At 46.3% G+C, this 19,299-nt stretch overlaps 1 protein-coding gene across 1 annotated transcript in view; it reads right to left on the reverse strand.

The window, feature by feature from the left end:
- Positions 1–11,349: 11,349 nt before the first annotated feature.
- The window catches only part of LOC146863364 (uncharacterized), a 177,497-nt gene continuing 169,547 nt past the window's right edge, over positions 11,350–19,299 (reverse strand). The window contains exon 5 of the mRNA XM_085642798.1: positions 11,350–12,925. Within this exon, the coding sequence (XP_085498924.1) occupies positions 12,728–12,925 (198 nt within the window). The 3' untranslated portion in view covers positions 11,350–12,727. The remainder of the gene's footprint in view (positions 12,926–19,299) is intronic.

Genomic DNA, 19,299 nt, shown 5'->3' on the forward strand with positions numbered 1-19,299 from the left:
CTTACTTGTACGTTCTTCCACCTCGATGACTCTTCCCACCAAGTCCTCGTACAGTTTATTTGTCTTTCTTAATGAGGATTGTATTTTTTTAGCATCCTGTCTTGCCTTCCGACTCACAGCTCTAGCCTCTGCTTGCATCTGTTTCAATGTATTAAACAGGATGTCAAAAGAAGCAGATTGTTTCGGTGACCCAGTGCTGTCTTCAACCTGATACATCTGAGAAGTGCCCGAATAGTCCCAGAGCAGCCCCTTTTCAGTACCTCCCAATGCTCCAGTCTGTGGGTTGCTTAACTTTGGCTTTGACTGCCTCTTCCGGAGAGTCGAATCTTTACCCGTGCCTGTGCCTGTTCCCCCCCCTGACGAACTGGAGTCTGAAAGCGATGCTTCGTCGTCGTCATCTTCGTCCTCTGAAAGCTCCTCGCTTGCGTGTGCTGAGTCCGAATCTTCATTGAGAGAAAAAAATCTCTCTCCCGAGCCCACCTCGCCCTTTTCAGCCACCTCCTCCTTCTCATTGGGGTCAGGTATTTTCTGTTTCTTTATCTCTTTATTTATCAGGCTAGCAGAGCTTCCCCAATTAGCCAGGGTTTTTCTAGGGGGGGTTTTGGAGGCCTCGGAGGCTAGCAATTCTGCTTCAAGTACCATAATGGGGCCCAACATGTCTGTATCCTTAATGCCCGCATTTCCCCTCTCACCTGGAATTAGCGCTGACTGAGCCTGACCCAGCTCAATGCTTCGCGGTGGAAAACCTGTAGGGGAAGACAAGCCCAATTCGATCTGCAGTCTCTCCCGCTCGTCTTCTCCTGCGGACCGCTCTGCCTGCTGCTGTTGTTGTTGCCTAGCAGCAGGAGCGTCCGCAATTGACGTGCCTTCAGCGTCCTCGAGGACGCTTCCTGGGTCGCTGGATCTGGATCTATCGCTGCCGCCTTCGCCTGCTACTCTTTGGCGAGCGGAAAATGCTTCTGTCAAGGTAGGCTGCCTGAGAGGAGTCTCTCTGGGTTTGGGTTTAGATTTGTCACTTTTGTCGGTTCTGTCGGTTCTTTCCGCCTTCTCCGCATATCTCGGAGGTGGCTTGTTCCTTACTTCAGTAAAGGTGCATGATTGACTGCCCGTCTCCGTAGCTCCGACAGTAACATTCCTTCCCCCCCCCTCACGTCTCAGACGTCTTTTTGTTTAAATGCGATGCCACTTTCCGAATCGCCCCTGGCTCCTTAGCTCTCAGTGCTGTTTCTTCGATTAGATCCTTTGAAGGGTGTTTGCTGAGTTCTGTTTGCTCCTTCGCCTTTTCCTTCCCTTTCGGCTTGTCATTTTTAGCGGGTCGAGGCGGCATTCTGCGCGACTGTATGTACCGTACCTTTATACAGTCAATAGTCCTGGTAAATCTTCCCCAGCTTTCGTTAAGCCGGCCCAGCTCTGCCAATATATAGTGTTTAAACTCCGCAATAAGTGAAGACATCAGTGGATGACCATGTAAATCTGGTTACCCCAACCATATCAGAGTCCACAGGGAATAATAGCCAGCAAGCTGTTAATTCATCTCAGATGGGAGAGAGGTCAACAGCGACCGCTCAGCACAGCTCACTCGCGGCCATCTTGCCCCCTAACTGGATTAATTTTGAACGTTCTTTTCTACACGAGTGCTCTTTTAAGGATGTTATTTTTATGACTAATTGTACTCTTCTTTTATAATCTGATTTTTATTAATTTTTTCTTGCTTCCTCTATTTGGTACAATAAATGTATTAAGTTTTGTCACAAATCATTCTCTTTTAAGCACTGGACAGTTAACCAGTAAATAGCCCAAAATTCTGTTACTCCTTTTATTGTACTACAGGAATGCTATGACTCACCTAACTCTTGCTCACCCCAAAATTGTCAGCTTTCACATGCACTTCAATCTTTCTTACCAACTAATCATTTTCCCCCTGATTCTACTCCTTTTATTCCTTTGATACCTTTATCCAGTTTTGTTTGTGATTCTAATCCTAAAGCATCTCTCAAATATCAGCTTGAATATGGTACATTGCAACACAATGTATTACATTGCGTGCATTTACATCGCAAGTCATTACAACGACTTGCAATAGGGGGCGCGCTGGACTTAGGAATACTATTTTTTTTTTTTTTTTTTTAAATTTTTATTGAACAATAATTCGGTTACAAGCACGGGCCTACAACCACCAGGGCCGGCCGCTAGGTACAGAATGAAATATACATTTATCATGGCTGCAGTCAAGTCCCGGGGCGCAGCCCCGTAGTGGCTCCGGATAGTTCTAAAGGAACAGGAGACTTAAGTCCAACAGACACAAAAACTAAAAGAAAAACAAAAGGCGAGGCATAAGGGCAAACAGTGCGGGTCAGGCTTCCTCCGGGGAACTCCAGTGCAGACCATCAAGCAGCCGGCAAAAGGAAGGAGTACCGGGAGGCTGGGGACGGGGGGGGGGGTCAAGGGAGATGAACGTCCATATGTAGTTATTCCAAAAGGTGCCAGGAACCATCAGGGGTCAGGGGGACATGGCGATATCGGTGTCCACCAGGGGGGGCGTACAGACACCCCCGCGATACGCATTCCATTGCCCCCAGATTCTACCCCATGCCCCCGGCTTACCACGGGCCACATACACAGTCTTCTCCCTGAACATACACCAGTCCATATTCTCCTTCCATACTGACACGGTGGGCGGCCGTTGGGCGCCCCAAAGCTGCGCTATATCTCTCTTGGCAATCATGTTCCCCAGGGCCGCCCACCGAGTCTGAGCCGCGCTGTAATCATTGGGCTCCCACACATTCAGGACACAGCGACGCACCTCCGGCAGCAGCACAACCCCAGTGACCTGTCCCATAACCATATGGACCCAGCGCCAGTAGTCCGCCACCTCGCGGCACTCCCACAGGATATGGAGAAAGGTGGCGCTGAGCCCACAACCCCGCTTACAGAGCCCGTCGTCGGAAAATCCCATCGAGACCAAGCGAGGACCCGTCACATACACCCGGTGAAGAATCTTGAGCTGTACCAACCGGAGACGGGCTGGAATGGCGACCTCCTTGGGGGACGACAGTGCAGACTGCCAGTCCTCGTCGTCCAATTCCACCCCGTCCCCCGTCCAAGCCTCCCGGAGGCGCACAAAGAGGTCAGCCCGATGATTAATCAGTTTTTTATAAGTTAAAGAAATAGTACTGTCAGGGACATGTCCGTCAAGTATGCGGTCCTCGAGGGGCGAGGAAACCGGGATCTTGGTCCCCTCCCCAAAGACCGAGAGCAGGGCGTGTCGAACCTGGGCATAGCGGAAGAACTCCCTGTCCGTAAGCTCGTATTCGGCCTGGAGCACCGCGAAAGTCTTAACCGTGCCCTTATGCCACAGGTCTCCCACTTTGCTGATACCAATCGTATCCCACTGGTCAAACCCCTTCGTAGTCCAGAGGCTGCCCAGGCGGTCGGAGGCAAACAAAGGAGTAGCACATGTTAGTCGCTCACTCCAGCCCGTGGCCGCAGTGGCAGCCCTCCAGGTCCGCACCGCAATCTTAGTAGGACCCGTAAGGGTCCGGCCAGCCGAGCGGGAGTAAAGTGCCCTGTTATAGTTCCCGCCGGGAAGCAGGAACTTGTCCATCTCATACGCCGGATTCAAGCCAGGCGCATACGTGGCATGGTTAATGGCCGCTAGCTGCGAGGCCCAATAGTACCTGCGAATGTCAGGAAGCGCGATGCCCCCGTCGTACCAGGGGATAGTAAGCTTAGCAAGAGCAATACGCGCCCGCCCGTCCCACACCAGTCTCCTCTGCAGGCTCTCCACCTCCCGAAAGTAGGCCACTGGGATAACGTCGAAGGAGTTCTGGAGTGCATAGAGGAACCTGGGAAGGGACATCATTTTGAACAGCGCGGCCCGACCCAGCGGGGACAGGGGCAGCCTGCACCACCGGGCCGTGTCCTCTCGCAATCGCCGGAGTGGACGCAGGAGATTCTGCTCATAGCGAGCCACCGGGTCCAGCGAAACGTATATCCCCAGGTACTTAAAGCCGCTCAGAGATATTTGGATCGGAAGCCGAGGCGGCAGGAGAGGAGGACCACCAGAGATAGGATAAACGCAGGATTTAGACCAATTGATCGTGAGACCCGAATTGTTCCCAAAGGAAGTCAGAACGTCAAAGAGGACGTTGAGCGACTGCCGCGGTGAGGTGAGCTACAGGAGAATATCGTCCGCATAAAGCGAGACCCGATCTTCGAAGCCCGGGGCCCACCGGATCCCTCTAAGCGAGGGCTCCCAGCGGAGCCAAGCAGCGAGTGGCTCCAGGGCGAGAGCAAAGAGCAAAGGGGACAACGGGCACCCCTGCCTCGTGCCCCTGCCGAGGGCAAAGGGCCGAGAGACCCGCCCATTCACCACCACCTGAGCCATGGGTCCCGTGTAAAGAAGCTTCACCCAGCCAATAAATCCTTCCCCAAAGCCAAATTTAGCCAAGACAGCCCAGAGGAATGGCCACTCGATGGTATCAAAAGCCATCGTGGCATCCAAAGAAACCAGCACGGCCGGTTCGGAGAGGAGCTCCGCCCTGGCCAGGGCGCCGTGAAGACGCCGCAAGTTAAGAGCGGTGTTGCGATGCGGGATGAAGCCGCATTGGTCCGGATGAATAAGATCGCACACGACGCTCAACAAACGATTGGCAAGGACTTTCGCCAGGATTTTAGGCTCTGCATTTAGCAGTGAAATAGGCCGGTAAGAAGTACAGCGGTCTCGCGGCTTGCCCTCCTTGGGGATCACGACTATCGTGGCCAAACGCTGGTCAGCCGGAAGGGAACCCGCCGCAAGAGACTCACGGAACATGCGACTGAGGAAGGGCGCAAGCTTATCAGGGCGCAATTTATATAGCTCAATGGGCAGACCGTTGGGACCCATAGCCTTGCCCGAGCGAAGGGAGCGGATCGCGGTCGCTATTTCATCCGCCGACAAGGGGGCGTCCAGCCGCTCACGGTCCTCAACGGACAGGCCGGGCAAGGCAATATCCCTCAGTAGAAGGCGAGAGTCGTCCTCATCTCTGTCAGTCACTGGGGAGTACACAGCCCGGAGGTGGTCGGCGAAACATTCCACAATCTCATCCGGCTCAGTCACACACACACCATCCGCAGCACGCAACTCCGGGACCACACGATTCACTCTCTCCTTTTTGTCCAGCCACGCAATCAACTTTCCCGCCTTGTCCCCGGCGTCGTACAGTCGACCCTGCTGCTCCCTATACATAGTTTTGGCCGCGTCAGTGACCAGGGACCTATATTCAAACTGTTTCAGGCTAAGGGCATGGAGCCCGTCCGGAGTGACATTCGCCTCCAAGGCCGACTCCAGCCCCGAGATGTCAGTCTCCAGCCTCACCACTGCCTCACTCTTGACCTTCTTAGCCACCACTATCTGGGAGAGGGCGTGTCCGCGGATCACGGTTTTAAAGGCTTCCCACAGGGACATTGCAGACGACACCGACCCCTCGTTATCAAGGAAGTATTGGTCCATAGCCTTAACCAGGCTGTCGCGAGTCGTAGGGTCTCGCAGGTACCATGGGTTAATGGGAGCGATCCGCCCTGCAGACCGCGACCCGGTGTCAAAAAGAAGCCACAGCGGAGAATGGTCAGAGATACCCCGCGCCAGGTGCCTGACCTCTCTAATCCGACCAGTCTGCGCCGCGGGCATAAGGAAGTAGTCTAACCTAGAGAGACTCCCATGCGCCCCCGAGTGAAAGGTGAACTGACATTGGGTCGGATGCATTAATCTCCAGCTATCCACCAGGCCGAAGGTCTCCAACATCCCACCCAGCCATGCCTGGGCAGCGGGGAGGGTCCTTGGTGGGTGACGATCCAGTTCACCCGAAACCACAGAATTAAAGTCCCCGCCCATGAGCAGGAGGCCGTCCGGAAGGTCAAGCAGCATTCGACCCAAGTCAGTGAAGGTGGAGTTCTGGAGGCCCGGGGGGACGTAGACTGAAACCAGGGTAAGGGGCTGCCCCTCCCACCTCCCAATCAAACACACATAGCGCCCTCTGTCATCCGAGACTATCTTAGTGATCTCCACCGGAAGGGAGGTTCGCAGGAGAATGCCCACCCCCCTGGAACCAGTTGTGAAACCAGAATGGGCTACGAGGCGATATCCCCCCCTGTTCATTGCATGACAAACATTGCCAACCAGATGCGTCTCCTGGAGAAACACCACATCAGGAGTCAAACGACGCAAATATTGCAGCACTACACCCCGCTTGATACGATCCCCCAACCCATTGACGTTCCATGACATAAGCCTCAACCCGTCCCCCCCCATCCCCTCCAATAGATCAAGGGTCCCCCAGCCTGCAGCACAGTTCCCAGATGTGGACAAAAATCAATACCTCGCCCTGTAAACAAAAAACACACAACAAAACAACCCCTCCTCCCCCCCAACCCCACCCCAAGTCCAACTCCCCCCACCCTGCACCCCTGCGGGCCAAAAAACCCCCCCAACTTGCAGTGTGCCTGTCGCCCCACTAACCCCATTCTACGAAAAGACCCCGGAGGAGGAAAGGGACCCGTCCCCGCCCGCCCCCCTCACAGGTTCTGGTGAAACACAATTTACAAAAGAAGTAAGACCCAACTGAACAGTGCAAAACGGCAAAATCAAGGACCAAAAGTCATTCTAAAGGGGACCCGTCACCTGCGGTGCCCGCAGAGGGTCCGGGACGGCCACCTCCGTCCGGCAGCGAGTCCAGCCAGTCACTTGCGGCCACAGGAGAGTCAAAAAAGGCTGTCCGATCCCCATGTTCCACTCGGAGTTTTGCAGGGTAGAGCATCGAATACTTTAGGCCCAGCTCGCGGAGATGACGCTTCACCCCTTGGAATCCCATCCGCTGTTTCTGGACCAGTTGCGTGAAGTCCGGGTAAAAATTGATGGTCGAGTTCTCGTGACGAACCGGGCCGTGGGTCCGTGAGGCCTGCAGAATAGCGTCGCGGTCCCTGTAGTGGAATAGTTTGGCCACGATAGGCCTCGGGGGGGCCCCCGGCCGTGGCCGACCGCCCGGAACTCGATGGGCCCGCTCCACGGCAAAGAACTTACTTAGGCCAGCCGGGGACAACTGTTGCAGGATAAGTTCCTCGACCACGAGGTCAACCGGGCGGCCGTCGGAGGACTCCGGTACACCTATGACGCGGATGTTGTTGCGTCGGGCCCGTCCCTCGAAGTCCTCAAGCCGCCGGGCCATATGATCGTTGACCACCCTGATGTCTCCAAGCGCGGCCCGCAGATCCGACACCTCCGCACCGAGGGTGGAGGTCCGTGTATCGAGGGCCTGGACCCTCTCGTTTGTTTTGGAGAGGTCGGCCCGGATCAGGGTGACATCAATCGCGACGGTGTCGATCTTACGGGCCAGGGCCTCGTATTGCGTGGCGATGGTTTCCCTGATGCCAGCAATGGCGCCCATAATGTCCTGCAGGGAAAGTTCCGTAGAGACGTTCGTGCCTCCCCCTGCAGCGTCCGGGGGGAGGCCAGCAGCGCCAGGGGACCCTCTGCCCTGGGTGTAGCGGTCCATGTTGTTGCTCTGGACCGCTCCCCCGCGGAGGGAGGCCTTGGTCTTGCGCCCCTCGGGACCCCCTTTGCCCCCCATGTGAACACGGCCACTCAAGGGGACCTCCAACCAAGAGGTGCAAGGGCGCCAGCAAGAAGACCTCAAAATGTCTGTATAGGGGGTCCGAGGCTATAGGCACTCTAGTGGCAGGTGGAGGAAAACCTCGTGCAGAGGCCCAGGAAGCACCTCTCCACCCCGAGCGCACCCGCCAGCTGGTCTCCTGAAGTCCAAAACCGAAACCGAAAGTGGTGGATCGGCAACTGGTACCGCGCTGAAGCCGCTGTTGTTCAATTGCAGCCCGGCCCCACGGGTCACCTTCACCCCGGTCACCTCCGTAGGGTGGGTCCCAAAAGTTCAGACGACGACAACTCAGGATTCCCAGGTCCGAGTTGATTTTTGAAAAGAGATATGTGCTCAGCTGGTCTTCATCTCCCAGATTCCATAAACCACATCAGGATATTCTCAGGATAAATTCCGAGGAGCAGAAAGGGTCCGGGGAGCCCTGTGCTCACGCGACCATCTTGGATGCGCGCTAGGCTCCTCCTCTGAATACTATTAATAACTATTCCTACTCCAGTTTGCGCAACAGTAGGGAAGGTGTTGGAATTCATTTCCAATACCTCAGTGCCCCATGTGCAAGTCATTGTATTGACTTGCGATGTAAATGCATCGCGTACTAACAACGCAGTCATTTTAACGACCGCATTGTAATGGTACAACGATGTAATGAGAGCGTTGTAAACGCTGTTTCCCATAAGCTTTTATCTGCTCCTATTTCTGGTAGAATTAAATCCTCTATTGAGTTGACATGGGAGCAAGACCTTCCTGTATTGTTATTTGCTCAGCAGTGGGATAAACTATGGCATAAATCTTTTACTACCTCCAAAGCCACAAAATATAACTCAATCTTTATTTTTTGTGTATAAGAGAGCTGTGCTTTGTTTATTCACAAATTTACCTCTTCTGCTTCACCTTTTTGTTGGTCCTGTCTTTCCTCCAGTGATAAACTATTACACCTATTATAATATTGTTCTAATGTTTTTAGTTTCTGAAAATCTGTTTGGTCCAAATGTTCAGCAATATTTAAATGTAACATTCCTATCTCAATTCAAAATGTTTGTCTTGGTACTATGTCAGATTGTTTCCAAAACCATTCCTTGAAACCTATATTATTTGACCTTTTTATTGCACTTGCCTTAAAGGTTATACTTGTTGTAAAGATAATTCTAACTGATGTCTGTTGACATGGATCTTATCTGTGATCAACATAGAATGACTACTGTTTCTTCTTCATCGTTATCTCAGAAAGTTGAGTCTGATTTACTATGGTTACCTTTCACTGCTTTCTTATCTTCACACTCATCTTTGTCCTAACTTCTAAACCTTCCTCCTTTCCTCTCCTTTCTTTTCCTTATCTTTCTTTTCATTTCTTCTCCTTTCCCCCTATTTTCTTCTTCTTCATTCTTATATCTACCTTTTCTATCTTTTTCTGTAAAACACATTGTTAGACATATATCCTATCTATTTTTCTGTATCTCCATATTAGACTGCATATTATAGTTTTTTCATCCTAATGTTATGGTTTTATTCCTTAATCTCTAAGAGTTTTATTCAACTATATTACTTTATTATTTTATTCTGATGTCTGTTCTTTCTTATATTCAACTTAATTCCGATAAAAACGTTTAAAAAAAAGGGCAGAACAAGCTCAGCATTTCTTTTTAGAGGAAGCAGCCAGTTAGTGACGATGGGAGAAGTGGCAAATGTCTAAAGTTTTTTTCTTCATGATATAAAGTGCAGCACTATGTTATTATTGCAGTTCGGACTGTTTGGAAAGCTGACCTCTATTAGAAGACTGAAATCCATTCTCATGTTTAAATCATTTCCCATCTTTCTGTGTTAAGAATTGCGATTTCTCATCGAAACGTCTGTAATTCTGAGTACAGGCACTGCTGCTCTGACAACTCACACGGTGCTACTGTGTGTCACACATATCTGCTCTCTTTGCACAGTTACCCGATGAGGAGCCGATATCACAAGGTATCAGTACAAACAAGCTGGAAACTAGTGATTTACAGCTGTGTTTTTTTGTTTTTGGAGGCTTTTAAAAGCTGACGTCCATTAGGGGGACTAAAATCACCCCACAACATTGGCACAAGCCTCAGCATGCTTGTTTTTTTTAGGAGGAGAGGGATGGCGTGGGTGGGCGCAGAAGTGCCTCCTATGTAGTTCTTGGCACAAGGGCACACCCCTTCTACGGCCACACCCCTCCTCACACGGTGAACGTTTCTTAAGGTTGGCACTCTGAACTTCTTGTGTTACAGCATAAGGCCCTAGTCACCCTATATTCAACTTGAGTAAAAATGAGTACAACTTCAATAATAGTGTACTACACTAGTGACGGGTATCAGCTGTCCAGTTTTACACTCTGGCTTAAGGCCTATGGCCAATAGTTGTGAGCCTTTAAAATTGATAGTGTATTTCTTAAGAGAACTTGAGTACTAAAGAAGATTAACATTGGTTAAAGTGTAAACTTCAGTGAACGGCATCAGACAGACTTCGGTTTGATTTTAAAACCTAGTAATGCTCCTCTCACATGTTAAAAAGGTGTCTTGCAAGTAGTGATCAAACCAGATGCCAGAGTTGACAAGCCAAGGTTTTTGCAAGAATTCCCCGAAGTGTTTCAAGACCACTTGAGATATTTTGAAGGAGGCAAACAGCAGATTATGGTAAGGAAGGATGCCAAGATTAGTAAAGTAAGAAGTATTCCGATGGCTGTGAAGGTAGCTATGAGCAGAGAGTTCGAGAGAATGTTGAAAGTAGGCAATGTAGCATTTGTGGTGACAATTTAGTGGTGAGGAAGGCTAATGGGGAGGTGAGGTTTAACACAACTCATTAAGAATTCAGATCAGGTGTCTCCAACCAGTCAATCATGAGCTACCAGTAGCCCCCAGGCACTTTCAGAGTAGTACACAGCCATAGGTCATATTTTCCATTTAAAGTTAAGTGAAGGCTGTGCTTATTTTACATTACTATCATCAGGCTGCAGATAGCAGGGCCTGATAATGAGCAGTGCTCAGCCTGATTTTTGACCCAGGCTTGGGCTGGATCACAGAGGTGAACAATTGTGAGTGGATGTCCACCACACCTGTCCAGAACCAACCAAGGAACTGACACAGCCTCAACATCTTGGAAATCACTGGTCTGTTCATTGAAGGTGAAGTGGCAGCTTCAGCAGCATCAACAAATTTGACGATGGAGCAGCATCGGAGATATTTCATAAACAAGCATCAGGATAAAAACAGCAAGTTTTTTCTTTAGATCAAAGTTCCTATATTGCTGCAGGCCACTCTTCCAGGATGTTGCATCCTTTTATTATGCACAAGCACATTGTCTCAGATACTTCTACAGGATATGTCTCTAGGGTCACACATATGTCTTTAGAATGAGGAATATGAGGTTTTTTAATTTATTGTAAGGGGAGGCGTAGTAAGAAGGTAACTAGGCAGTTCTCAGCCTGGGTATGTGTAACAGAGAAAGTGATGTCACCTGGAGGCTGTGGGGTATTGAATCTGTCTGCAAACAGAGATACTGCAAGGGAGGCTGTGGGAACTGTGTTTCATTTATCAATACGACGTCAACAAGCAGGAATCCACAATGGACTTCTTCCTCTTCAGAGACCAGCTTTTCATTGTAAACAGTAGTGATGTATAAACCTTATCACCTCATTTGACTTGTCAGAATAAAGCACACAAGGACAACAAAACTGAATCGGAGTCAGAAATTTAAATGGCATCAAAGACACCTTATTTATTTGTCAACATCCAACCATATCCAACTGTTGTACCTGGTCATTAATTGTCTTTTAATAGCCCCCTATGAGAGACAACACATTTTCAATCTTCCCTTGCTAGCCGTCGTGTGCAGTTTCCAGCAAAAGCATGTGCTTTGTATACAATCATTTTGCAAGTGATCACTTAAATATATAGCTTGAGAATAAAAACACTAAGAAGTAAAGCAATTAATTTAGTACCTAAAGCCTGCTGTCTAAATCCACCACTAGGTGACAGTTAGGCAGCAGTTTACAAAGCATCATTAGTATTATGGTTACATGTATTAATCATATTCTTTATACCAGGATCAGAGCGGGCCATTCTAAAAGGCTCAGGGACAAGCAGTAAAACAGTGCAGAGAGTGTCCAGGTGAGCACTGCAGAAGAAAGGCCCCATTTCACACGGCCCTAAGTGTTCATGGGGCCTGTTATCAAGGACGGTGTTAAAATTATCGCCGCTTTGGCGGCAGGAAACTGATGCTAAAAGCGGCGATAATGGGCCTGATAATATGCCGCAGAGAATTTGAATAGAAGCCCATGTTCTGGTGTAAAGGTATCTTTGCATTTCCGTATTTGACAATTTGATGAATCTTAAGAAAAAGAAAGAGAACATCTGCATAAGAGCAGTGAAAACAATTAAAGGCCCCCAATCCATTTGAAATTCCAAATATGTTTGTAGGAAGAAGTACCACCATGTGTTAGGGTATAGTATTTTTTGTTACGGGAGACAGACAAAGATACCCGACTTCAGTAATATGTTTTATCTTTCTGCCATCCTAAAACACTGAGGTCTTTGTGGTTTTACAGTGAGTGTACGATGTGTACGCCTGCTCGGCATGGAATTTTTGAATATTAGAAATATTAAAAAAAAATATTTCTGAAGAAATAGTATTTGAGTTTTCAGCTGTTCATGTAGAAGGATTTCAATTTCCTTCTAGGCTGTAATAATCTGAAATTGATCATTTTTGTGTAGCTTTTGATTTTCATGTTCGGAGTTGCTTCATGCTACTTAAATTAGAAATAATTTTCACAGTGAATTAGTACCACCAATTAAACATAATGCATACTTATAGAAGTTGGCTTTCCTTGTCATTAGGGACCAGGAACCCCCAGCCTCCTCCCCTGCTCGGCATCTTCGGTATTGGACTGGAGTCAAAAGCTCTGCATGGGGTTTTCTTTTCTGTCTACCTGGTTAACTGGTACGCATATTTAGTTGCTGCAAGCAGCATGCATGTAAGCTTTTCAATTAGCATGTTTGCCTCATAATATTGACAAGATGTTTCCAGTCGTACAAACAGGTGATTGGTAATCGATGGAGGCTGTATGTTCTTCACAGGTCCTCTTGGCGGATGCTCAAGTTGAAAAAGGAGGCCCCCTTCCAGACGCCGGAGATGGTGGTTTTATATCCAAACACCGTCATGACCTCAGCTGTGTAGGGGACATCAATAACGGCCTTCTTGACAACTGCTTTTTGACGGACAGCTTTTCCAGCTGCGAGTTCGAAGGTTGCTGACATTTTGTAGTGTGTCTGAAAAGAACAAGAAAACCATGGGCTCAAACAGAACACACAGGTTGTTTTGGGTTTTTAAGTAGGATCAGCAGGTAGTACATTTATTGTCATTACTATTACTATAATCACTTCAGGAAACATTTTGTATTCACCAAATACAGCATCTTTGTATTGGAAGCATCATTAATCTCCTGTCTGTGTTGATAAATCATCTCCGAGATGTACCCATTGGGCCGCCTGTTCTTTCAAAGTACCAGGAGGCGCTTTAGGGATCTCCTTCATTTTTGACTGGAGAATTTGGCTGTGAATATCATTTCTCAAACAATTGGTAAGTATGAATTTATCGCAAAGCACTGTCTCTACTTCCATTCTGCTCCCCTGGACACCCCTTTACTGATTGTCAATCACCTCGAGCCCTGATTCAAGGATCTCTATCAGAACATGTGTAGAAATGGTTCAATTTTGCACCAATCACTAAAGCTTTAAGTCCCTGGGGTTGAGGTATCTCTGCTCAAATCATTCCTCCGAGGGCACTAATTGAACCCAAATGGTGAAGACCACACCCCGGACAGCGCTTGAGTGATCAGAGGAGCCTCACAGGATTTGATACTGGCTCCTACCCTTTTCAGTTTGTGCACAGGGCTTTTGTGCTTGATCTTAAAAGCTTGAAAAGTGTCAGCCCACCAGTATGATGATAGAGGTTAGTCTTGTCCCCACCTGAGGAAAATCCAAGAGCAGCACCCCTTACTCCTTAATACATAATTCACCTTTTCTTAATTTTGTATGGTGCATAATATGTTTTAAAGAAAGACTGTGGCCCTGATTACAAGAGGGTCGTTATATCCTGACCGTTCCTTAAACCTCCTGTTTGTATATAGGTTGGAATTATGGGTTGAGTCTTATATAACGCATCCAATGGTTATTGGATGTATTAAATACCTTAACCTCCGTTAAATGTCGACACCTACTTAACCTGTCAAAATAAAACAGGGGAAAACATACGGTATTTACCGTACCATGTGGATTCTGGTGTGTTAAACACCAAAATCAATGTTATTCCCCAAAAACCCATAAGAGGTGCCATTTATCTCTAATGACCCCATGGTATTATTTTACAGGTGTGCTAAATACCACCTATTCTAGTAATCAGGCCCTGAGTGGTTTATCTTGAGATGGGAAACCAATGAATACAGACAAGAATGAGGCAAACAACAGAAAAATATTAAGATGGAATTATGAGCTTGACAGTGATCATGGGGGACAACGTTTTTGAAGCTGTCAGATGCTCCACCAGAAGAGGACCTTTTGTGCTCAATGGATCACATAAAAGGAGATGAGAGTGGGTGGCAGAGCAGCTCGTGCCCCTTGAAACATGTTGAACTTAAAATGGGCTGTGCTGAAAGAGATGCTTTCAAAGAGAAAAGAAAGTTATTTAGTCCCAAGTGAGGCAGCAAGGGACAGCTGGAATCATTGTGAGGAGGGTGGCCGCTGATGTCCAGACACCAAATCAATGATTGCCACTACTAAATGCCACTTGGAGGGCATCTGGTCTTCTTATCTTATTTGTGCACTGCAGCCTTGGGTGGTGAATTCCATGGCTCTGAACTGGCAACAAGGGTACCAAGGATGCTGTAAGTTGAAAGTTGAACATCCCCCATCTAACTCAACATTCTCGCCTACCCTTTGCCTGTGAATGACCACTTTGAGTGCATTGTCCGTGCCAATTAGTCCAAAACAACAGTAATATGATATACCCAGAAGATGACTCTCTTTGCTACAGTCATCTCGGAATGGGATTTCACTTTGGCCGTATTGGCCATCTCGCCAAGAGGCATCAAAAGAATGTTCATTAAAAATGCCTGTGAATCCAGAAGCCTGCTAGCCCAGTAAATAACCAGGCAGGACATTTAAAATTGACACTGATATACATAACATGGGAATAATCTGAAGTGATACTGGCATGCAACACCTTGCTATGGGTGAAGCCCAGGCTAGGGGTGAACATGATTTTGACCAAACAGCCATAACTGCATGAATCAAGGCATCACTGAAAGGCAATAGGGGTCTGTGGTCAATTGCCCATATCCCAAAATGTTGATAGGAGTTTAGCTTCAGTCTCCACTTCTTCCATAGGAAGCACCAAAGGTGAACCCTGGATGTTTTCCTGAGAGGTATCCACACATAGTCTCGGTCATCATGTTGGGCATGTTTGAAGCATTAACCTCATCTGAATCCACCTCAAAATTGTTCTCGATCTTCCAAAAGCATTGCTGCCAAAACAGGGGGACTGTAGGGGAGATTGCATAATACCATCATACGTTTTGGTACTTAAATCTTTAAAGAAGGGTGGGCTCTAGCTAAATCTATTTATGGAGCTGAAGCCAACACAATCACAGCTGTGCTAAGGAGGACCAACAAGGCTTGCCCCAACCTCTGTGTAGTAGTGGATGGCATATAGGGGTGGAGGCACAGCCTGGCATTGGTGGCGAAGAAGGCTGACTCATCTTGGGTCACAACGTGTGAGTAGAGGGCCCATTGTGCAAATCTACATGAAGGCCTGACTGGGAGGAACTTAATTAGTTGCAACCTGTCCTCCTTGAAGGATACAATTTGCTGGGAAGTCAATAATGGTTTAGAAAACCTGGGGTGCATTGGTTCTAATGTTAGAACTGGATCCGTGTCAGAAACCAAGAACAGTGTAATGTGCCAAGACCGCTGATTGTATGAGCTCAGCTTGAATTGGGAGCTCTAGATCATGGATGAGCTGTAGTCTCCCTTATGTTTCTTCCTTGACTTTTTTCTTTGGAATTGTCTTGCGAGCAACACTGGCCTCACTTCTTGTTTTCTGCAACACAGAGCTTGGTCTCCCTGTTCCTGATGGTCTTTGGGTTAATCAAGAAACACTTATTAAACAACTAGCAGTCATGCTTGGTTCTGGGTCACCATATACAAATGTCATGTAAGTAAGTCAGCCACATCTGCTTCCTAGGCATGTGGTACAGCTCAAAAGAATAAGGAAATTCACTGAAAACCCAAATTGATATAAGTCAGACTCCAGAACTGCACCTTCTTGCACAGAAAAAGAGAAACTGTCATCAGCACAAAGAGTGGCAAATTTTGTTTGGCACCAGAAGTGGACTGCAACATATAGGCATGCATGGGCTATTGCAAAATATTCTTGATCTAGTCTAGCACCTCGGAAGATGTTCAAGATGAGGAATCTGCGGTTAGGTGTATTGGGGGTTTCAAAAAACAAATGGATATCGTTTAAGAATGATGTAGTTGACCAGTTAAACCATATTCCTGACTTTGGCCCAGAGTTATGGAATACATGCAACATAGAGATTTAGCTGGCGAACTGACGTAGATGGGATAATGCTCTGATTTTTGGTGTTCTGGAGAAGGCTGAGATTGATAGCTTTAGTTACTGTTATGTCTTGGTTTTTGATCCTAACATCCTTGATGAACATTCACTCAATACATAATAATTATACTTTCTAACAATGATATCAATAACATGCTGCAGTCCCTAGTAACCTCTGTCCAAGAATTGATGGAATTGGAGTTCTCTTGAATTCAAGAGAACACATACGGTTTGGTCTCTTCTGGCTACCCAGAAGTACACACCATGCCTAGTGATATCTTGCATTTTGAAGAATAAGCAGGCCCATCAGATCATCCTGGATGCCAAGAAACACTGGGGCATATTTACAAAAGAAATGACGGCGCGCAGCATCAGCCATGTTGTCTTAACGCCATGCTCGGCCACTTCTGAAGCTCAGGGCTGCACCATATTTACAAGAATACAGTGCCGCCCTGCGTTTCTCCCTACACTGGCACTAAATTTAGTAGCCTAGGGCCAGCGCAGGCACCCTTGCACTATAGTGGCATTTTGTCACTTCTATGTGTGCTGCACAAAGCAGCACACATAGAAGTTGCAACTCGTAATTTTTTTCAAATGATTGTTTGTGTGCACCTTCCTGCACATTAACAATCAATGGCATTTTGCTGTTTCTATGTGTGCTGCACAACGCAGCACCCATAGAAACAGCAAAAACGAGGAGAAATAAAGGATTTCTCCTCGTTTCGCCAGGGTAAGACTTCACTCAAAACAACATTAAGATGAAGACCAAAATTGCTTTCATATTATCCTCAGAAATCATAATGACTCTCGCTCCTGTGCAAACTCTAAAATCACCCTTCTTCATAGATTTGATGCAATATCTTACAAAGCCAGACCATCCTATTGAATTTCCTAAATGTGTGTTACACCCCCCCCCCCCCCCCAAAACCTGCAGCAAGTGATTGTGCCATTTTTCCAATTGGAAAATGACCACTTTCAGTTTTTCATCCATTCCTTTAAATGTTATCCCTTTTCCCAATGCCATTTATTTCATGAGAATGCAGAGCTCCTAATTCCTACACAAATGTTTTAAAGTGTTTCATGGTCTTTTCTCAGAAACAAAGCTACCTCAAGAGTTACAATACGGGTAACTTACAATCTTTTTGTATCTTTTCTTGCTTGCTCTCATCAAGACCAGGCCTTTAATGCCGGTCATAATCTAGAGTTTCAAATTGGCAAGTTGCTGCTTTGGTCTTTAACACCACTAGATAATATTCTATGTTTTCACCTATTTAATGTTTCAGTGAAAAAAACTTATACTGTTCCATCAGTGTATTACTTTTCTTGCCAGCAACTTGGCGGCACTCTGCAGAAGTAACAAGGACACTGTGTCATGGATATCCTATGTGTGGTTACCATACACTGAACCCTGCACATTTCACAGCCCCCCTACACTTTCTATAATGTAGGGGGCTTCTGATTCATTTTCAGGGAAACACTTGTAGCTTGTAGAAAACCTATTGAGTGCTTAATTTAAAAAAATCAGGCAGAAGTAAAATAATAAAAACACAACTAAGTTTTTGTTGCTTCCTCCTTGTGCAACCAAATGCAGGAGATTGAAAAGAAATAGATGTTTTTACTTCACAGATTGAAGATCTCCATCAAAGATTCCTGCCCTGTGAAGATTGCCAGTGCACTCTTGAGAAGAAGGCTTCTTTCCTTATTAACCTCTCTCAAAACACAATTAGAGGATCAGAAAAATAGATTGAAGAGACCCAAATTAGAATCTGTCAGAATTCCAGCAGAACTCTTCAGTTGCATAGGTTATTAAGAGATGTTATTAAGAGACTAATCGATACCCATGTTTTATCTGGAACTAAATAAATCATGATGATCACCAGAGGACAATGTGTCCTATGTTCAGCTAATTCAAACATTATGTGTCCAGAACAGTCTTCTTAAATGTTGGAGGCTACTGCAATCAAGAAACAATCTTGGCTACAGCAATAAGACAAAAGGAATTCAAAGTAGAAACAAATCCCTCAATAGTCCTATTGCAAGAGACAGATATTAAGAAATCTCTTGAAGATTACATAAAATCAATTTATCAAATAACTACAATCCTAATAGAAGTTCAAATGTTACTTATAATATAGTATGATCATTTTCTACAATCCCATAACTTTGGAATCTTGCAAACCAGATATTACCCATAGAAATAAACAATTTGTTAGAGCCTTCACCTCTTTTAAAACAGAGGTGGGAGTTATATTTCTGGAGGACTCTCCACAGCACAATAAAGCATTTTATGGATTTTTTCAAAACAATTTCAGATGACTTCTTTTTTAAATTTCAACAAACCTAGAAAAAAATTTCCATCAATGTCTACAAATTGCTTTCTGGATCATATGTTTCTCTATTTGTATGCTTTCTGGATCATACGTTTCTCTATTTGTACGCACCTCTCAAGCCAGGACCAAATCTTCCCTCAGATGGAAATTAGATATATCTCTTATCACAAATGCAGTTTTCATCTATTGGCTTTAGAAAATACTCTTATTCAAGGAGTATCAAATCATAATTTGTGGGATAGAAGGCAGAATCACCAAAAATGGAACATAGCAAAAGAAAAAACTGGAAAACTTTTAATTAGAAAGAGAGTTTGTTAATCCTCAGACACTAGAGATGCAAATCTAAAAACACATTGAATATACACGTAAATTATTGTTTTTGAGTAATAAAACCTGCTGCGTAACCAACACTATTACTAACATATCAGATAGTGAGGCAAATTCCATCATTACAGACCATCTTGGATAGAGTAGTCTGAGGAAGACATTTCACTATTAAATCAATTAGAAACTCCGTCTCTGACCTACCGTCTGGCTCTAGATTTAATACACCCATTTTAACAGATAGCAAATTAAATCTTCCAAAGCATAAGGCTTCAGGAAAGGATACTTACTCATCAGAATGGTAACAATTCTTTGTGTCAGACTTATAGCCTCATTAACAGTTATTCAACTATATTCTCATAGGAGAAAGGTAA

This window comes from Triturus cristatus, chromosome 2_2 (genome assembly GCF_964204655.1).
Source record: "Triturus cristatus chromosome 2_2, aTriCri1.1, whole genome shotgun sequence".
Lineage (NCBI taxonomy): Eukaryota > Metazoa > Chordata > Amphibia > Caudata > Salamandridae > Triturus > Triturus cristatus.